This window comes from Schistocerca serialis, chromosome 9 (assembly GCF_023864345.2).
Source record: "Schistocerca serialis cubense isolate TAMUIC-IGC-003099 chromosome 9, iqSchSeri2.2, whole genome shotgun sequence".
Classification (NCBI taxonomy): Eukaryota; Metazoa; Arthropoda; class Insecta; order Orthoptera; family Acrididae; genus Schistocerca; species Schistocerca serialis.
This window is the reverse complement of record NC_064646.1, coordinates 277391035-277413129: the sequence shown is the minus strand read 5'-3', so window position 1 is coordinate 277413129 and position 22095 is coordinate 277391035. Positions and strand designations below refer to the sequence as shown.

The window sequence follows — 22095 nt, the reverse complement described above, 5'->3', positions numbered from 1 at the left end:
CAATTCGTTTATTCCATCATTCAGTATACAATTAACTACAGTTTACACAAGAGAATGGAAGCGAACACAAGTTGATGAGCGTCTGTGGGCAGTTTACCAGTGTGCCCTGCCATTCGTTTCTACACGGTCGCCCGTATAGACTATATAGGAGGCCAGTATTTAAGTAAGATTATTTTGTATGGCGAACGTGCTTTTTTTCGTGAAACAAACAAAATAGCACACGAAAAGGGAATGTACCGTACTGCCGATTTGTACGTAAGCCTAAAACGCGTGGAGACAGCGCACTTGATATTGAATTGTAGCTCCAGCTATATAATTCCAAAAACTTTGTGCATATTTCCGATGACGCTTCTCTCATTATATTTGACGACGGAATTTAAAAGCATAACAGTAATTTGCAACATAACCACAAGAACGTATTAGATTTTCTTATAAATCTTAAGTTATGGCCACACGACGATCTCTCCCACGCGCGTACTATATCAGCACAAGTTTGCCCACACGTTACGACATTGCTCAAGCCATCTGCTTTGGCTTCCCTTTTTTGCTTGTACTGCGTTTATTGCGATGAAAAAGGGTCAGAAAACAAACTCAAAAGCGACTGTAGGTAAAGAAGAGTTTAAATAACAGATGTACGAGACGAAGTGACAACGTTTAGTTTGCAAATTTCAGAAGGGTGCCACAGTGAGATTAAGATTTTCTACTGGGGAAACTGCAGCGATATGGCTAGCAACCAAATTTCGTTAGTAATTGGCTACTTGTATACGGGTTTAAACTATTTCTTTCAAAACAAAGCAAGCATTTCAATGATTATCCCTGAAACTAGAAAATACTTAAGGGAAGTTCTTAATCTTCATGTGAAGGTTAATTAACTTTAGAAGCGTCATTTGCACTTCATAACAAATTTGTTTACACAAATTTTATCATGAAATACACGAAGATTAACATCATGGGATTCGAAAAATTTGGGAGTTTCACAGACCGCAGAATCCACTAGAACGGAGGTTATGTTTTCCAATTTCGTATTTTTTGGATTATCAATGATCTCCATTACTGTTTCTAGTAGCTTGTTGAAGAGCTACACAAACCCTATAATTTCTTGTTCTCAGATGTCAAGCTCTTCAGTGACTGTGCTATCAAGTCGCCAGAAGATAAATATTTGTCCACAGTTTTCCTGGAACCTTTTTATACAATTCTGGCTTAGTCCTTTTTTTCTACTTAGAATCTTACGGTAACTTATACTTCACAGCAATACAGATACTTTTTATCTAATAATTGGCACCACATCTCAAATTTTCATTTAAATCTTTAGAAGCGGTATGACTAAGCACGCTTTCCTTTGAACCTACAGACACTTAGCCAAATTGCTCATAAATCGCATTACAGCATAACCTCACCACACTAGCCAGACAAACACCCTATTGTGGCATATGCTATGCACTCAGTGATTAAAGTACGGCACCGGTATGTTATAAGGAAGGTGTCAACGCACAATTAATGAAATGTGGAATGTACGTACAACCCCTCACAGGCTACTTGATAAAATCTATTAAGTGGTTTCATAGACGGGCGTTAGCGTGGCCCGCTGGTACCTACATCAAAATACCTTTACAAGCCAATGATAGTTCCATGTAATTACTGGCTACCATGAACGTAACGAGAATGATCAGGTGTTTTGTACTTTATTTTAATCAGCATAACATACATTCGTACATTTTACGTTTTTATTCTCAGGGAAATGTATTATGCTGTTCCTTTCCAGTAAAAACCAGTAAAATCCTGAATTTATACGCTCCGTTTCTCCCTGACTGAAGTACCTAATGAATTTATTGTCAGTCACGTCCCTAGTTCAACCTTTTCAATGCTTCGGCAGCTAACTTTTTTTGTATTTGTGCCATGGATCCCTCTACTCCCAAAAGCACATACGATATTCTTCTGCTGCCAATTCATTCTCATCCGGATCACTCCATTATCACTTAACTCTCGCTCGCTCTCTTCGATCCGTCATAGCCCACTCCATCCGGCGATATTAAAGTGCGCGTTTCGCAGCTCTTCTGGAGGACCTGCCATTCGGGACAGGTCGGCATAGGGTTGCGCTGGCGTTGCCGATCGGCTAATGCCCATGATGTCAAGTAAGATGCAGTCTGCTCACTGGACCTATACGGTACTGTGAGCCTTTGTATCTACAGTATTCAAAACTAATTTCGTAGCATAGTGTGTCAAGTGTTCCGCATGTTTTCAACCAAGTGACATACTGAATGAATCTACGAAACACCTCGTTATCACGAGAGCATTGTTTTTCTTGTTTCCGTGGTGCATTTGATCAGAAACTTCAGGTTTTTTCGGTACACCAAGACAACGCCCGTCACAAAATCGTGCCCAATTTCCAGGTGCAAATTAGATATGGAAACCCTGTAGTATTGCGAGTAACAAGGTTTTACTATACAGAGTTCGAAATTAGACACTGCAACCTTCTGAAAAACACGGAAGACTAATTGAACGAAAAATTTCAGGATTGTAAAGTAGTGTGTATTGAAAGAGTGCTTCTATAAAGGAGACTTAGCAGACGCTCGTGCGTTCCGTCCTTTAATGTTTCTCAAGCATGTGAGATCTACACCAAATAGTATTAACAGACCGTACTAACCTAACTATAGACCTGCCCTATTCAAAGGGGCATTTGCCACGTTAACAAGTCGTCGTCAAATGTAAAGGTGGTAATAGATTTTTAAAAATCATGTCATCAATGTGGGACTGAACCCTAGACAACGTGTTAGAAGCGACTTATTTACTGAGTGCCACCTAACCCGATAGGTACTACCCATTTAACATGCAAAATCAGCCGTTTACAGCTTGTAGAACTTACTACTTAAAAAAAAAATGTAATTCGCGAGAATGACGTTTGCAGGTTGTGAGCTATGAAAGAAGAAAAAAAAAAGGCAGCAATACCGCCCAAAATTGCAATGAAAGTGTCACTATAAGATATAAAGAGCTCCCTCCATCTGCTAGAATAGCTACCATCGTGTAGGATCAGGGAGAAGTTATTCTAGATCACGGTAACTCGACTACAGATAGCTGTGCCATCGATAGTCCAGGATACACAGTCAGTCGCTACCGAACTGCGAGTTACCATATTTGGTATAACCTTTTATTTCTCTCTTTAGTAGCACTAACTATACAAAAATTCCAGCAGAAAATGTAAAATAACAGCAATAGAGACAGCAAGTAAAATAGGAGTAGGCAAGTGTTGCACACACGTGAGCAGCTACTGCAAAGACCTTAGCTACTGCTACAATTTTAGAATAACTGTAAGTAGGAGTTCTCGGAAGGCGGGTGGGTGTAGTCACGTGATAATTTCAAGGCCGATACGCCAGCGCGGCTGGGGGGGGGGGGGGGGGGGGGTGTTACTGGCACGAAACACTCCTTTACGTGATACTAAGATAAGTGGTACATCCACCACATTAAATAAATAAAAAACAGCCGTAATGCGCGGCAGACAGTGGATATCGTTATCGCTACAGAATAAACCACGTTCACTGAGCATGTGATTCGAACCGATATTTATTAAAGTAACAGGTAGTTACTGTTTTGTATACTTAAAATATTCTAGAGTCACATTGGAGTACGTTGTGACCGTTATCCTGTTTGCTGCTTTCAGCAGTGGCGGGGAAGAGGCTTATTTCCTGTCTTAACATTAGCAATGTTTATTGCACATGGAACGCCATCTTTTAGATTTCCCCCAAAGTTTACCTAAGAACTAGTCAGCTATTATGTCACTTTTAATCGCAGAAAGGGATTTATGCACTAAGCATTTATCCATGTATTCATGTCTAATAATAATAAACAGCAGGTAATTCACCAAAAACAGATCGAAATATGATGAAGGTCAAGAAAGAAAAATTAAGCCATCAAGGGAGTGAAAATTCCCTTCAAAAATAGAAAACAAGCACCAGTAATTATTATGCATAATTTCCATGAATTCTGTTACGAATTCAATTCTCAATAATCTGAAACTGTATGTTATATTTCAACGAGTAACATAAATATCAAGAAAATGGGACAAGTTCTGTCACTGTTAGAGTAGCCCAATAACCATTTTGCTTGTCTTATTACAGCCCCCAGGAATATTACAGAACTTTTGTTATTCTTTGTTTTCAGAGTCGTGATTCAATGGAATGGGTAATACTTTTTTCATGGATTAATTTTTATATAATATGGATTCTCCTCGTGTCAAAGATTCGTTTTAGAAACTTAGGGCTTTAGTACTTTTCGATGTAGAGTGTCTGCAGGTACTTTCAGAGCCGACCCGTTTGATCACGGTGCGGCTAGTTTCACATTTTCTGACTATAAAACATTTATCAGCTTGTGACTTCAGCATTGTTAATAAATATATAAAAATCCAACTTTTACTCAACTGTAAACAAAATTCAAAATATTTTTGTTGAGCACCGATAACTTGGTAAATGCGGAAAGATATTACGCAAACAGGGGACAAATTAGATAGTATAGCTGCAAATGTTTTAGTTTCTTTATGCTCAAGGCGTCTATTTAACTCAAGCTTTTTTTTTTAAAAAAAAACAAGAAGAGGCAAATAAAGAATTTTGTTGTTTCAGATGGGTACAGTATGTCACTTTTTAGTTTGTACAAGTAACCCAGCAAATTTACATTTTCAATAACGCTAAAAATTCCAATGAATTGACCCAAATAATGCATATAGAGATGATCTTCGCACCAAGGAAAGGAGCTGTATAGTAAAAGATAACTAACACTGATCGACTCTTTCATCCAGCTGAAAGTATACTTCACAATTTCCTGATATCACAGTTTTTTGACGGCCACTAGGGACTAAACTAGAGTCTTTGCCTCGGGCATACAATTTTAATCTGTCGAGATGTAATTAAACTGATACAAAGTACACTCTGCACTCCACGAGTTTCTATATTGTTACTGATCACGTTAATCATTAGCGGTGCTAATACCTTGCTAAAGCTGCGTCAATCCCGCCACAGTCACCAAGGCTGGCCGCTGTATGAATGTCCATCAAAACTACTTCTTCCGAAGTGAGCCAGTAGTTCTGAACACAGCATTTAAGCGTATTTGACATATCGCTGAAGAATTCCCTGTACATGTTTACATGAATGTCACGCCTCTGTTCCTTTCTCTTCTCACTTGGCTGATCTTCCAACCATAAAATTCTTGGTAGATCATGAGACACTGTATCTGTTTCCTTCGATGTACTCAAACTAGTCACTTTTGTTCTCATATTATATAGTATCAAGTCTACATGAGAAATTTTTTTAACATTTGCATTCATAATCTGACAGATTATACGACCGGACTGACGTAAAATAAAGTTAAACTGGCACTAACTTGTTGGGCAATTTCTTCTACCGCGTAATCTCTTATTTTAACTGCCAAGTAGGACTACAACTCTAAACACGCGTAGACATTCATACAAAATTATCTATACTAAGCTGTAGCGAAGGGAGACTACTGCTTCAGATGTACGAGAGCCACTGAAATGGAACGGCCCATAGGTCTCCTCGGGCGTTCAAATGTGTGGAAATGATGGATACTAGAATCTACGAATCGATCGTTAATTAGTGTAAGAATATTAAAATTTCAGAAGTTTTGGACGTTTATTTAGCAATTCGTTATGAAATAGGTAATGGAAGATTCCATGTGAATAAAATTGTTTGCCTAATTGCATTATTGACTCTATGGACTATGAGTATTGGGAATATTTTAGCACTTATTTGCTCTGGCTCAAATTGTCGATATGTGTTGATGTCGATAGCCAGTGCTTACACAGTTCAAAATATGCAACGTGATTGTTAGAAACATGGCGACTGTAGCTGTGAAAGATGTTAGTAATTACCTATCAACCAAACAACGAGAAGAATCTAGTAAAGAAGTCGCGTCAGTTTGGGCTCAGCTTGAGGATTTATACAACAGAAGGTTAGAACCGACCTATACGAGTCTTAAATGTTATTATTACTCAGTGACTTTTTGATGCTTATCGATGTTACAGTGAGCTCTAGTATTGACGGAAATATGTCTCGTCACATGATGTTTTTTTTTATGTCAGTGAGGGGAATGTAAAATTAACTGAATTTCAGATTATGGCATCAGATAACTCTTCTGCTGGAATCTTTTGTCACTCATGACTCCTTGCAAAAGAAGGACAGTCTAATTCAGCTGTACAACAACTTCATACAGGTGTTTGAGAATAAGTAAGTAAACGTATTGTGCATCTCTTGAACATATTTCAAGTCAGTCTGCTGTCATTGATGTATGCACTCTTACAGGATAAATCCACTGTCACTGGTAGAAATCGTTGCTCATGTTGTGGTACAGTTCGAAGATAAAAGAGAAGCGATTTCATTTTTGGAGAAAATCGAGGCAAAAGTAAAAAGTAACAATGAAGCTGTTGCGTTGTGTAAAGTGTTAGCAGGTCAGATACTACTTGACAAACTAAATGATCAAGATGGCACCAAGGTAAACAGAATTTTATACCATAGTAGTTGTAAGTAAAAGTTAATGAAAAATATGATTTTTATGGTGTGAACTTGTGTGCTAGTCAGTTCCTTTAGGAACAAGTCTATTGTGTTCAGCTTTCTAGGCATTTTAAAGGATGCTATTTTTCAGTACAGTGAATGACTTGAGGAAAAAAAACATTTTTTTGGAAATGTGTTGAGGTTTCTGTGGCCCTGTTTGCAGCTAATATAGGCTAAGTTAAGTTTATATGTTGTCTATAGTCTCTAGAGTAAACTTGAATACATGTAATTTATTTATATTTACTTTATTTTGTGCAGAAATTGATAGATGAAATTGAAAAGATGCTCGATGAAGAAGATGGCATAACAACAGTACACGGACGTTTTTACCTATTGGCTAGCCAGCTGTACAGATTGCAAGGGAAACATGCAGATTATTATCGTACGGCTTTACGTTACTTGGGCTGTATTGAGTTGTCTAAATTATCTAGGGAACAACAGGTGCAACATGCATTTTTTCTTGGATTAGCTGCTCTTCTCGGTGAAGGAGTGTACAATCTGGGAGAGCTGGTGAGTATACACGATTGAAAGTTCAGTTCTGAATGTGTCATTGGAAAAGTACTTCTGATAGGCCTAAAATTTTACCCTAGGCTGTTGGCAGCATAGTGTACTGATGTTAATGAAGTAAATAATTAATGCAGTTCCTGCTCTTTCGTTAACAGGTTCTTGTATGTGTCCTTGTGTGCTGAGTAAATTAATTATCCTCATAAAGCAAACATCTCATAACAAAATGCTTGCGTTAATATGAACATTACATAATTTGCAGCATTCACCAATTCATTGCCAACATCAGCTTACTACTTGTAAATTTTTACCTACGTTTATTAGCACTGAATTTCATTGCATGTTACGAATGCTCATTGTAGATAACTACACTAGTTCAGGATTTCATTGTGCATGCATGGTGCGGTACATTTATCTATTTATTTATTTATTTATTTATTTATTTATTCATTCATCCATCTGTTGACCATTTCCATTGTGTAGATGTAATTAGGACAGGCACAAAATACACACATCCTGATTCTGTCAAAACTATCACCCCTAAGATGTGTCCACACGATACATCTTTTCTGGTGCACAGGAACAAAAGTGCATGCACAAAAATTAGAAAGAATACATGCAGTCATGCATGTTCTCATGTTCATTTCTTACTTCGTTGTTCAAGCAGTCTGCTGTGTCTTATTTCTTTGCTTGGCAGTTTGTGCTGCATTTATTGTGATGAAGGATAATAGTGGAAAAAAAGAAACAATGGCAATAATGAGCACAACAGTATCTAAATAACAGAGTTTTAATTAAATACGAAGTGACACAATGTTTTATTTACAAATTGCAGACAGAGCTTACATAGAGATTTTAGATTTACTCCTTCGGAGACTACTGCAGTAATGGCGGGAATAACATTTCGTTAGGTGGCAACACTCTTCTTATATACCAATTTTAACTTGTTATTTCATGTTTCAAAACATGATTATTCCTGCAACTGAGAAATTCTTAGGTGCGGTTCTTAGTCGTTACATGAGGGTTAATTTACTTTCAGTATGTCATTTGTATTTAACTTTATAAGAAGTTATGTAAACAGCTTCAGTCTAAAAAGATTGCATGCAAATGAATATCATTGCTCAAAAAATTTGGGAATGCCCCAGAATCTCATAGAGGTTGTCTTGTCGTACTTACTATTTTCTGCATCACTGATATACTTCGTTTCAATTTCTAGTAGTTGTTAAGGAGGTCTATCTATCCTAGCTTTTCGTTTATTCAGTTTTCAAACACCACAATTGTGTTATCAAGTTGTCGTGACATCAATATTTATCCACTTTGGGAATACAGAAGTGTGACCCATGACATCACCAAATGGCCATTCCCAATGTCTCCACTATGGCGCCTATGACGTCATTGCATAAAAGACAACAAACATGAAAATACATATAAAACCAACACACACCTCTCTCCAAAAAATATACTCAAACTAAAGGGACCAGTGCGGGAAATGGGGGTTTTTGGGTGAAGACAAACTAAATATAAACACATTCAGACACAGGCCACAATCCCAAACCACACAAAACGATGACATAAAAACACCACAAAATCCCAAGTTCCGCTACACTTACAATATCGACAGAAATTGGTCACTTCCCTTCACCTACATAGCTCAATCACAATTGTTGATACCACAAAATAAAAACAAACTATTCTAAAAATTATAATCACACCACAACTGTCGATACCACAAAACCTACACCTAAAACAACAAAAATTGGAGTCTGACACTACCCTTGACCTATATAGGTCAACAACAGCTCACGATACCAAAACACACATAGCTGCGATGACAAATTGCAATCTGTCACTTCCCATGACCTATGGAGCTCAAATACAACTGACGATACCAAAATAATTGAAATTGACTACTTTTCTCTCAAATACATAAATAAGCCACAAGTGCTGCTACACATGCAGTAAATAACACCGACCCAGCCACACACAAAAACCCCACCGAACATCATAACACATGAACAGCAGACCGAACGAAATGACTACATACCGTAAAAAAGTTCTGCCGCTACATATTAACCCCCAGCTCACATATTCCGCTTGCATGCGCTGCATGTCGCTTTCCCCGTCACAAGCCCAAAAAGTTGCAGAAACTTAATTACGGACAACATGTCGCCCCTCATTTCAGCCCGTAGACGTGTGCACTATTAAACTTAGAAGTCATATCCATATCTAACAAAAGAAGCCACAAATTGAATTAAACAACTTACCACACGCCAAACAGAAAACCAATAACATCAAATGACACTACAGTAACATAAACACAACAGAAATTTAATTCTTAACTCACTGAAACTAATTTCCATTCTACTATAACAGTCACAACCGATAAATTGACGCTTCAAGCACCGACACCCGGCCTCAACTTTACTCATCATGAATTTTATGTTGCCATTTCACTTCAAATTGCTCCACACACACTGATACTAAGGTGGACACAGCTCCCCTTATCAGGTGCCCAACACTTGCTGTAACAGACAAGAGAGATCCAAGGGTATTCATGTCTTAGTTGCAAGTGCCAAGGAAGGAAATACCGGTTTTATAATTTTTTTAGGTTTTGTTGAGTTGGCAGCTGGAATATAGTGTTCAGATTTTAATCGACGTTCAAGAGTGCCAAATAATCACGGCAGGTTTTGACATAAGTCTGACCATTCTCATATAAGAATGCATGACAGCAATCCACATCAAATTCAGAATAATAGTAATGAGGCTGCAGTAGCAGATTTTTCAGTTTTATTGTATTCATATAGACATTAAGGACGGAACTAGAACATATATGATGGGGAAACTGAAATTCATATTTCTAGGCAACATTCACATTTACCATGCATTGTATTATTAAGTATAGATATATCAATATAATGGAAGGAAACATTCCACGTGGGAAAAATTATATATAAAAACAAAGATGAGGTGACTTACCGAACAAAAGCGCTGGCAGGTCGATAGACACACAAACATACACACAAAATTCAAGCTTTCGCAACAAACTGTTGCCTCATCAGGAAAGAGGGAAGGAGAGGGGAAGACGAAAGGAAGTGGGTTTTAAGGGAGAGGGTAAGGAGTCATTCCAATCCCGGGAGCGGAAAGACTTACCTTAGGGGGAAAAAAGGACAGGTATACACTCGCACACACGCACATATCCATCCACACATACAGACACAAGCAGACATATTATGTCTGCTTGTGTCTGTATGTGTGGATGGATATGTGCATGTGTGCGAGTGTATACCTGTCCTTTTTTCCCCCTAAATATGTCTGCTTGTGTCTGTATGTGTGGATGGATATGTGCGTGTGTGCGAGTGTATACCTGTCCTTTTTTCCCCCTAAGGTAAGTCTTTCCGCTCCCGGGATTGGAATGACTCCTTACCCTCTCCCTTAAAACCCACTTCCTTTCGTCTTCCCCTCTCCTTCCCTCTTTCCTGATGAGGCAACAGTTTGTTGCGAAAGCTTGAATTTTGTGTGTATGTTTGTTTGTGTTTGTTTGTGTGTCTATCGACCTGCCAGCGCTTTTGTTCGGTAAGTCACCTCATCTTTGTTTTTATATATAAGTATAGATTTAAGTGAATGTTTGTCAAAGCTATGCCAAAGGTAATGTTAGTTAGAAATTTGACATCAGTGGATTCAGTCTGAAAAATTAATTTCCCATAGAAAGGTTGTTAAAAAATGGTGATAAGTATAAGGAGAGCCTTGCAAATACTGTCCTAATGTCAATATCTTATTTCTTCATTGTTAGGAGAAGTGTATTCTTGTTACAGTTCCATTCTGAGAGTATTTTCAGTATAGTGCTCATAAATTTTATTTTATATACCTCCTTAAAAATGTGTGCGCTTGTGACTGAAAGCAAATATCTCTGTAACGATATTAGAGAAGGAAAGTTGCTACTCACTATATAGCAGAGATGCTGAGTCGCAATAGGCACAACAAAAAGATTCACACAGTTATAGCTTTCTCTAATATTGTTACGTTCCATCCTGGATTTTCCATTGTTCATTATATCCATAAAGAGTGTTTCAGTATGTTGTCTTCCCAATTTTTCAGTTGGCACATCCTGTACTTGAGACCTTAAGAGACACAGATAAGGCATGGCTAGCAGAATTGTTGTCTGCTTTCAATGCAGGTGACATTGCACAGTTCGAACGTATGAAGCCCCAGTGGTCTGCTGTCCCTGACCTGGCAGCTGAACAGTTACGTCTACGCCAGAAGATCTCATTGCTCTGTCTTATGGAGGTAAAGTCATTACATGGAAACATTTGACTTATCTAAAATATGGTTAATATATAAATAGCAACCAGTGGCTGCCTGAGTCAGCTATTAAAATCCAATACAGTATTAAACAGCTCCAGAATAGAGAAAATTTTGCAGAATAAAACTGGTTTAAGTATTTGAGCTTGTAGTTGCACTGTTTTGTGCTTGAATTTTTACCTGATTCTTAAAAAAAAAAACATATTGGCATTTTAATTGTTGGCATAAATAAATTGAAGTGCCAAAGAAACTGGTGTAGGCATGCATATTCAAATACAGAGATATATAAACAGACAGAATATGGCACTGCGATTGGCAGCGCCTATAAGCTGTTAAATTGGTTACTGTTGCTAAAATGACAAGTTATCAAGACTTTAAGTGATTTTGAACGTGATGTTGTAGTCGGCGCATGAGCGATGGGACACAGCATATCCGACATAGTGATGAAGTGGAGATTTTCCCAAATGACCATTTCACAAGTGTACCGTAAATATCAGAAATCTGGTAAAACATCAAATTTTTGACATCACTGTGGTAGGAAAAAGATCGTGCAAGAACAGGACCAACGACGACTGAAAATAATAGTTCAGTGTGACAAAAATGCAACACTTCAGCAAATTGCTGCAGATTTCGGTATGGCTTTCGGAACCAAATGCCCACTTATGTACCACTGACGACTGCATGACACAAAGCTTCACACCTCACCTGGGCCCATCAATACCGACGTCAAAATGTTGATGACTGGAAACATGTTGCCTGGTCGGACGAGTCCCGTTTCAAATTGTACTGAGTGGATGGACATGTATGGGTATGGAGACAACCTCATTAATCAGTGGACACTTCATGTCAGCAGGGGTCTGTTCAAGCTGGTGGAGGCTCTGTAATTGTGTGGGATGTGTGCTGGTGGAGTGGTAGGAAACCACCGATAGATCTAGATAGGACTCTGACGGGTGACACGTACGTGAGCATCCTGTTGTTCATCTGCATTCTTTCATGTCCATTGTGCATTCCAATGACTTGGGCAATTCCAGTAGGACAGTGTGACATCCCACACATCCATAATTGCTACAGATTAGCTCCAGGAACATTCTTCTCGGTTTAAACACTTCCACTGGCCATCAAACTCCCCAGAACATTATTGAGCATATGTGGAATGTCATGCAACATGCTGTTCCCAAGAGATCTCCACTCCCTCATACTATTGTAGATTAATGGATAGTCTGCAGGATTCATGACAACTCCCTCCAGCACTACTACAGACATTGAGTCCATGCCACATTGTATGAGGTTCTTCTGCATGCTTGCAGGGCCCTCCATTAGGCAGGTGTACCAGTTTCTTTGGCTCTTCAGTGTATGTGAATAGTAACTAGTAAATCGTGTATTGTGGCAGTGTGTGATTAAACTTTTCTACTGATATCTGTATGAAGCTGGATAAAATTGCAAAACATTGGGCAGTGCTTGTGTTTCAGAAGTAGTTGGCAACCAGTTTTAAATTTAAAAATGAAAAATACTTTGAATTTTTGCAGCTGCGCAGATGAATGTAACCATGCTGAAATGTTCTCAATATTCTAATGTTAATCACCAGTTTGTTCTGTTTACATGCTTCATTAATGGTGCTATCTGTACTACCTGTATGTGCACAATCACCTGCAACTCTTATCGGTAGTGAAATAATGAATTTGGAAGCCATTAGTGAGCCACTCTCTTCACTGTCTGTAAATATGCGCTGCTACATTCAGTTAACTGAGTCTGTTCTCTCTTAGAGCTGTACTACAAAAACAACTTCCACTGTTCCAGAAAAAAATTTCTTTATTTACAAGGGGACATTGCTTTCCATGCATTATAGCCATTAGGGAAGATGTGTTGGGCGAACAATATACCACAAATAATGATGTCCAAGGGCAAACTGAACGATATGGTACTCATGTTCACTGGTCACAAGATAAAATACTGCCCAGTAACATTGGACTACCAAATATGATAAGAAATAATGGAATTTTACGTACCTATGGAATATCGTAGGACGATTGCATTATTAAATTTGTATAGGATTTGTGGTTGTGCAGAATGTGAAAGTTTGTACACAGAACGGCTACCTCAGGGTGCAACAATGACTCTTATGAACAGAAACACGTATCCATCCGTACATATACAGACACAGGCAGACATATGTAAATGCAAAGAGGTTGGGCAGAGATGTCAGTTGAGGTGGAAGTACAGAGGCAAAGATGACGTTGAATGACAGGTGAGTATGAGCGACGGCAACTTGAAATTAGCGGAGGTTGAGGCCTGGTGGATAACGAGAAGAGAGGATATATTGAAGGGCAAGTTCCCATCTCCGGAGTTCTGACAGGTTGGTGTTACTGGGACGTATCCAGATAACCCGGACGGTGTAACACTGTGCCAAGATGTGCTGGTCATGCACCAAGACATGTTTAGTCACAGGGTGATCCTCATTACCAACAAACACTGTCTGCCTGTGTCCATTCATGTGAATGGACAGTTTGTTGCTGGTCATTCTCACATAGAAAGCTTCACAGTGTAGGCAGATCAGTTGGTAAATCACGTGGGTGCTTTCACACGTGGCTCTGCCTTTGATCGTGTACACCTTCCGGGTTACAGGACTGGAGTAGGTGGTGGTGGGAGGGTGCATGGGACAGGTTTTACACCGGGGGCGGTTACAAGGGTAGGAGCCAGAGGGTAGGGAAGGTGGTTTGGGGATTTCATAGGGATGAACTAAGAGGTTACGAAGGTTAGGTGGATGGCAGAAAGACACTCTTGGTGGAGTGGGGAGGATTTCATGAAGGATGGATCTCATTTCAGGGCAGGATTTGAGGAAGTCGTAACCCTGCTGGAGAGCCACATTGAGTGCAGTAATGTGACCCACATGTTCTTGTAAAATACTGATTGTGCTTGCAATTTCTCTCTGAGTGATATGATGATCATCCTGAATCAATCTGTCACAAGACGTCCAACTCTGTTTGTCATGAAGGTCAGATGTTTCCGTCTCAACATCTTTAACCTTACTTGCCCAACAATGCACGGTACTCACATCAACACAATCACCGTAAACTGCTTTCATTCTCTGACGAATCTCCTTTGGGGGGGACACCTGCTCTCAAGAATTCAGTGACTGTACGTTGCTTAAGTCGCATTGATCGACCGTCTGTGCAGGATTCCATACTTTACAGTGTAACAACACAACAGTTCAATGCTAAGGCTTCCCGCCAACTGGAGTTGTAGAGAAGAGGCTACAGAACAAGTCATTACCTGCCACATACCAATGCTGCCAACTGTTGAACAGTTATGTAGGTGGAGGCATTACTTTTCAGTCAACCCCGGTATTTTGGTGATAGCAAAATAGTCAGTCTTATAAAGAACTTGGCATTATGAGACCACTTATCAGTATGACATTGTGTCCTCTCCAATCTGGATGCACACACCGACTCAGTGTGCACTTGTAGTTACGTAACAGTCAACCACTCCCCCCCCCCCCCCCCCCCCCCTCCTCCTCCTTTCCCACCCCTTGGTGGGTACTGTATAACAGAATTGTGAATTGTACTGTTGTGTTAGAATGAGTGCACATTGCACATCCTATATAATTCAGATAAAGATCAATTGAATTAATCATTTGTTTTAGAAATATTTGTATCCAAGTAAAATATCTGAAAAATGGTTTGCCAACAGAATATTTGACACAAGTATGTGATAGAGAGTATGTGCTATCCCTTGTGAAACACCCATTGTATAAAACACACTGTCAATGTAAACTTGTATTACTGTGACACCCTTTCAGGTGCACAGCATTGCATTAAGAAATTCGGAGGAGTGTACAGTGAAATAGCATCTTCAGAATCAGTGCAGGTATACCACAGGGTCCACACTAGATAATCTTCCATCATATTTCCAAGAAATTGATGTCATTATCTTTGCTGGCAATGTAAGTATCACAGTAAAGCCTAACGGAGAGACTTCAACATTTGACAATGTAAATAATATTTTCATGAAAATTAACTGGTCCTCTGCAAATGTACTTTCACTGAACTTGAATAAAACACAGTACCTGTAATTAGGTACTGTATAAGGCCTGACGACAACATTAGAAATAATGAGGGTAAATCAGTAAATGATACAGAATATTCTAAATTCTTAACAGCAAATATTGATAAGATCCTGTATTGGAAATCACATGTTACAGATCTTATTAAACATCTAAGACTTGCAACTTTTGCATTGCAGATTTTAGTGTGGAAAATTCAGCAAGTTGACTAACTTTTCCTATTTTCATTCAGTATTTTCAGTCATCATACTCTGGAGTAACTTGTCATTTAGGAGAAATGTGTTTGTTGCACAGAAGTGTTTGAGGAGGATGGTATACATTGTCCACTCCAGAACATCTTATATAGTCCCACATTGCACTTACAGTATTTTTTGCTTGCAGTTTTCGTACATGCTGCTCATTTCTGTGTGTTTGAGATTTTGCAGATGTCAAAAGGAACATGAGTGTTTGAGAAGTAGTGAAAGACTTTTTGGCTGCCTTATTTTTAGTCAGATATTGGTATAGACAGAGCAAGATATGTTCTGGCAACCACCCTTCTGTAATCCAGGAAGGAAATTGTAGTTTTTGAGACAAAATAGTACATGAGAGTTCACCAGTACGTCAGTGGCATTGATAAGAAGATGGAAGTACCACTGTGCTCTTTATTTTGATTCTATATTTTTGGATTTCCCAGTCCATCTTGTGTACTCCTCCTTAATGCTTGTAGTATCTGGTAGAATTGAACATTTATTTCCACGTAAAACATGTCTATACAGTATAGCTTGCAACTGTAGAAGGCTGAACAATTAACATGGAATCGTCTAGATCTCTAACATCAGAGAGTAACTATAGTGACGAATACTAGTCACATGGAATTTTTGTGCACCACCATACAATCGCATTTGCAGGGACATAATGAGGTGTTCACGACTCCTGATGTTAATGATATCGCAGATTGAACTCGACATGCTGCCGTGCATATGTTACCACTGCTTTCTTGAAACATGGCATTGTGCCACTGGAACCAGTGGTTCCAGCCGGATGTGAGGTACCAATCTTCGGCGTCGTTTTCTTCTTCGAGACACCTGGCATCCGTAGTGTCTCGTCGTGGCTGTGGGGTACTGGGACATTTTCTGTTGCTACATTAGTGTTTTCTCGGTCACCTCCTGCAGTCCTTGCTGTGTTCAATCTGTCAGGAAATGTGGCTGGAGTCGGTCTAGTGGAATGGTGGTGGGCATCCCATTTACTCTCATCTGGAATGTGTGGCCAACTCTGGTTTTACAGAAAAGGCGTATGTTAGCGGCTTGTGATATGTATAAATAGTAGAACTATTACCCTCCTAGTAAATGCCTGAATTTCTCGACTGCTACATAAGGTGCATACAATTTGCGATTATAGGTTGCCCAACACTGCTGTGAAGGTGACAACTTCTGACTGAAGAGTGCTGTGGGCTGCCAACAATTCTTGACCTGTTGTTGCAGTACAGTGCCAATGGCTGTAGACAAAGCATCAACCATAAGTGCAAGGGGAGCGTTTGCGACGAGGTGTGCTAATTGTGCAGCTTCTGCATTTACTGTTTTTACAGCTTGACAAGCATCTTCTGCATCACTTGTCCAATGCAACTTGTCATTCGGCTTTGGTGTGCCCTTTAGGGGTGCTGTAATCGATGTGTAATTTATACAAATCTTTTGTAAAAACTTATGACCCCCTAAAAACCGGTGTAGCTATCTGATTGTAAAGGGTCGAGGATACTCGTTTATGGCTTCCACACTATCTTGGGAATACCATGTGCACCTACTGTGTAACCCAAAAATTACACTTCCCTTGCTCCAAAAGTACACTTTGAAGGATTAATTACTAAGCCTTGTGTGCTTAAAAGACTAAATATCTGAGCCAGATAACGTAAATGTTCTTCTTCAGCTGCAGGCAACACCAGAATATCATCTATGTAAACAAAACAGAAGTCTAAGTCCTTATTACCTCATCCATGAAACATGGACTAGATCAGTGGTGGAAAATAGTCTAGCCATGAATGTTGGCAGAGAAGTCTTCTATATGTGGCACCAGGTACTAATCCAGGATGGTCATTGCATTGAGCTGTCGGCAATGACCACATGGACACCATCCGTTCTTCTTTGGTCCCACATGGATTAGGACTGCCCAACTGCTAATCAAAACTCTGCAAATGCTCATTGGCAGCATGCTTTGGATTTCCTGCTTCACCATTTGCATCTTCTCTGGCATCGAACGTCTAGGCCTAGCGTGAGATGGCGCATCTGGTATGGTCAAAATGTGATGTAGCATTGTGTGTTTAACCGTTGGGAGAGTAGGCGACTGCTGCATGATTTCGGGAAATTCTTTTAGAATCTCTTGTTACAGTATATACTGTAGTCGAAGTGAGGCAACACACCTTCCCTGGAGTATGCAGGTTTGTAGTGGAATCGACCAGCTGCTTGCATTGGAGGTCGGGAATTGGATCATAAAAGGATAAAAAATCAGCTCCGATGATAGGCCGCAATATATCCGCTACTGTGAAGTGCCATTCAAATGTACAGCGTAGTCCAAGGTTAAGCAACAATTGGACCTCACTGTATATTTTAATCTTAAGAGTTGTTAGCCACAAACAGACAAGAATTGTCGCAGCTCCGGCGCAGTACTTGAGTTACTGGGTACACGGACACTTCTGGCCCTTTGTCCACTAGGTATTGTACTTTGGTGTTGCAATCTGTGACAAAAAGACAACATGCATTACAAGGGTGAGGAGTTGTTACTGCTATGCCTTACACTTCGTTTCCACTTGCCTGGTGTTGTACACTTTCGCACATCATTGCCGAATTTCTTGTGGTACCAACACAGATTTTGTGCCGATAGTGAGTGGTTAAGACTTCTTGACGACTGGCAGTGTGATCTACGACGTATGTGCATCGTCTGTAATGCGGCCACTTGCATGGTAAGCTCCGCTAATTGTCATTGAAGGCTTATTTTCTTGCCATGGTGTCAGTGTTGACATGTTTGTTTTGGGATGCGGCTCGACAATCCTGTCTGCTGTTTGCGCTAGTGCATTTAAATCACCCGCGCACACTGTCAGAATTTTTCGAGTGTCAGAAGGTAATCGGGACAACCAAATGTTGTGCATCATGTCATCACTCGCGGTGTTGCATGCCAGCGAGTGCAAATGGCGTAAGTTGTTATGGGGTTCAGTTGCCGAGCTCCTCAGTTCGTAAAACTTGTCTAGTCATTTCGCTTCCAATTGTGTTAGGGCATCACTAGCATGTTCTTAAGTGGCGCATACCATTCAGCGTTGGATTTTGTATCAAGTGTATGTTGTATCTCAGCAGCTAAGTTTTCTGTTAGTGTCGCGACTACATAGCTATACTTCACTTCATCTGCTGATATCTGTGCAAGGATGAACTGGCTTCCGAGCTGTGCAAATCACAACACCGGGTTATGTTGCCAGAATGTCTGGGGTTTAATTGTAACCCTGTTAACTGTGCTGATGGTGGCTGGCTCTGTAGTGACTGGCGGATTGTTCGTTTTCATGTGAGAACTAGAGCGGTGCGACTGATGTGGACGTAAGGAACATTCATGTTACTTTACAATGTGATACGGAATGCTACAGCCGACACTATCATGTTGTGTTATTGTCAGGGTCACCAAATATGTAGTATTTTGTAAAACTGAACATTTCTGCATAAAACAAGTGTATACAGGATAGCTTGCAAGTGTGGAAGGCTGAACAGTTGCATGTTAAGTGATGCATAGAATTGTCTATCACTAACGTCAAAGAGTAACTATAATGACAAATACTAGTCATGTGGAATGTTTATGCACCACTGTACGCTTGCGTATGTGGGGGAAGAATGAGGTGCTGCATGGTTAATCAAAGAATGGAAAGTCCAGGATGGAACAACAACAATATTACGAAAAGGAAAGATTGCTTCTCATCTTATAGAGGCAACACTGAGTTGCAGACAGGCACTACGAGAAAGCTGCTATACATTGTAGCTTCTGTCCAGAAGGCCGCCTCCTGAAATAGAAAACACATCCATATGCACACATATGTGTAGGCACACATATATTTTCCCTTCCAATGGTTCTGGCCACTGTGGCCCTTATACTAGTTATACTCTGGGATCAGCTTAGGTTGGAGGATGTATTTCATCATGCTCCATCACTTCACTTCTGGTTTCATGGTTGGATAATAGCTTCATGTTGTTGTTGTGTCAGCCAAAATTTCATTTTGTAAATCAAATCTGTTGTCAGATGTACACTATTCTTCATCTCCTTGTCTGTTAAAATGGAACACTCATTCATTCTGTTGAATTGAATAGTTCATATTGTTCTGACATCAATATCTTGGAAATGTTTCATCACAGAGAATCATGTGAAGAAATTGTCAAAGTGAAGTTTGTCAGTCTTTAGTGTCTCTAAAATAGAAATTAGCAGCAGCAACAGATGTCCTGACGGACTGGCATCGTCATCTCCAGGTTCCATTGACTTGCGTGCATCTGATAACCTATTTCTAAGCAGCTGGTTTTCCATTGTTCAAAGCCAAACCTGACAAGCTTACTACGTTTAAACTGCTTAAGATACTTGTGCGCATAATATCGAACCATTTGTTCATCAGTGCACAAATATTCAGAGAACATGACAAATTTCAGAACATTTTCATTTAGTTTATCAAGGGGAAAATATTGGAAAGTTTGTTTTGGAATAAGTGTGTGTTCAGAATTGAGAGGAAGAAACCACTTGATTTCAGGATACCTGTGTCAGCTCTTGCACTTCCTCATGCACTGAATATCCATGTCACCATCTTCACACCAATCTAAATCATCTTGGGGAATGATAACCAGTGAAAAGAGTAATTTACGTTTCTTGGTGCAGTCGTTTGAATGAGGAAAGTGGTAGGCATTGCACTTCCAGCATAGGTCGTATTCTGCCGGACAACATGTCCTTTTTCCTTAGAGTTTGCTTATGAGATCATTCCCCTTGTCATTGCAGCACTTTAATTTATGTACACCTTTGAGTAAGTGGGTTAGTTTTTTTGTGGACTTCGAATTCAATGACAATTCTCTCATTTTAGCAGGTTATGGGGATGCAAGATCACCTCTTGGTACTCTTAGATAGTACATCGATGTCCACCATAGGGAATTCATCGCTCCCTGTCACAAATGAATTTCAACATGTTCAGGGACATCTGCTGGTTTTCGTCATTGTTAATATCATCTTTATATTGTCAGAAACTGTATAGATCCATTATGGAGGAAGTTCCACAATGTCTACAGAACAATTGTTGCCATCATCTTCATTGTCAGAAACCCAAAAGTTTGTTGAGGAATTCACAATATCTTAAAGTACTTTCAAAGAAAGAAGCTTTCATCAAGCTACGTCATGTAAAATGCAATTTATAAACTGTTGGCTGAAATTCTGGTCAGTATCAGATGTGATCCCCAAATAGGGCATTGGGTATGTTGTTCCCGTGTAAATTATACCGACATGAAAAAGAGTGCTATTACCTTTTCCAACACTCACCAACAACCAATAAAAAATCAAGACGACCAAAATCAGCCTTGCTCTGCCGTCAGAACTCGCATTTCAAATTTATGGTAATGCAAGGTGTGTGGAGGAGGGAAAATGAGCAAATGTTCACAATACAAAGTACGCACATAATTGCTTTAGGTTTGCTGCTACACTATGTCCTGTGGAAGAAGTGTATGTGCTAGTTTTCTCGTATGCAGTCCCTGAAGGGGGACCATGGCAGCTAATAAGTTAATGCATCCATGCAGTCACATTGTGGTTTACAGTATGTTGGATGGAGAAATGAGTAGTGATGATCTGCAGTTGGAATGGTTCCATGCCCCCCACTGGGCTATCTTTCCATGAAAACTGGGGGGTGGGGGGTGCAATTGGGAGTTTCCCTTAGAAATTCATGAGATCTGTAGATTTTTCCTTAAATCACATATTTTACAAGACATTCGGAACAATTTGAGAGTATGGTGGAAGGTGCCTTATTAATGTAATGATGAGGTAGTGAATTTTGCAGACTAGCAAAGGATGTTAGCCAAAAAATGTCAGAGTACTTTGCTTGAACAATCAGTAAATGATGTAGTTTTGCTAAATAATTGCTATGGAGAGCACTTGGAACTTGTTTTATCAGCATCAAAGTTTTCAACCTCATTTTCTCAAAATGGGAGTTGGATTTTGTATTGTCTGCAGCAAAATGCACCAAAGTAGTGTGTGTGTCACCTCACAGGAAATTTTAATGGAATACACCATACTGTTTGAACTTTGTACATATAACATGAAAATTTCTGTACTCATTGAAAGAAGCTGTTTTGATTCCCCTTTCCAAACTTTTGAAAATTAGTATTTACCCAAGTAGTAATCAAGATGTTAACCTCACTAGAGGTATTGCAAGAAATGTCTTTGAATTTAGTGGCGACCAATGTCGTATATGTCCTAGTATCCAGACAGCTTCTGTTACTTTTATTGTGGGTTCAGGAGATGTAACACTACTACCAGTAATCTGGTTATGCTGTATCTGACCATAAAACAGTCTTTCCTGGAAAGGTTAAATACAAGTAGCATGGCTTTTAATCTCTGAGGTACTGGTCAGAGGCACAAAGACCTTTGTCTTCATCTCAGATGAGGTTTGTGAGGGTGGTTTTATAACATTACCATCCCTAGTTTGAAATAAAATTT

General features: G+C 39.5%; 2 protein-coding genes across 2 annotated transcripts in view; one reads left to right on the top strand and one right to left on the bottom strand.

The window, feature by feature from the left end:
• LOC126419322 (ankyrin repeat and SAM domain-containing protein 3-like) overlaps positions 1-1174 on the bottom strand; it is a 123016-nt gene extending 121842 nt beyond the window's left edge. The window contains exon 1 of the mRNA XM_050086502.1: positions 1089-1174. The gene's annotated coding sequence lies outside the window, so the exon portion shown is untranslated. The remainder of the gene's footprint in view (positions 1-1088) is intronic.
• Positions 1175-5795: 4621 nt separating this feature from the next.
• LOC126418991 (26S proteasome non-ATPase regulatory subunit 13) overlaps positions 5796-22095 on the top strand; it is a 36056-nt gene continuing 19756 nt past the window's right edge. The window contains exons 1-5 of the mRNA XM_050086038.1: positions 5796-5955; positions 6117-6230; positions 6306-6495; positions 6813-7064; positions 11151-11339. Of these exons, the coding sequence (XP_049941995.1) occupies positions 5840-5955; positions 6117-6230; positions 6306-6495; positions 6813-7064; positions 11151-11339 (861 nt within the window). The 5' untranslated portion in view covers positions 5796-5839. The remainder of the gene's footprint in view (positions 5956-6116; positions 6231-6305; positions 6496-6812; positions 7065-11150; positions 11340-22095) is intronic.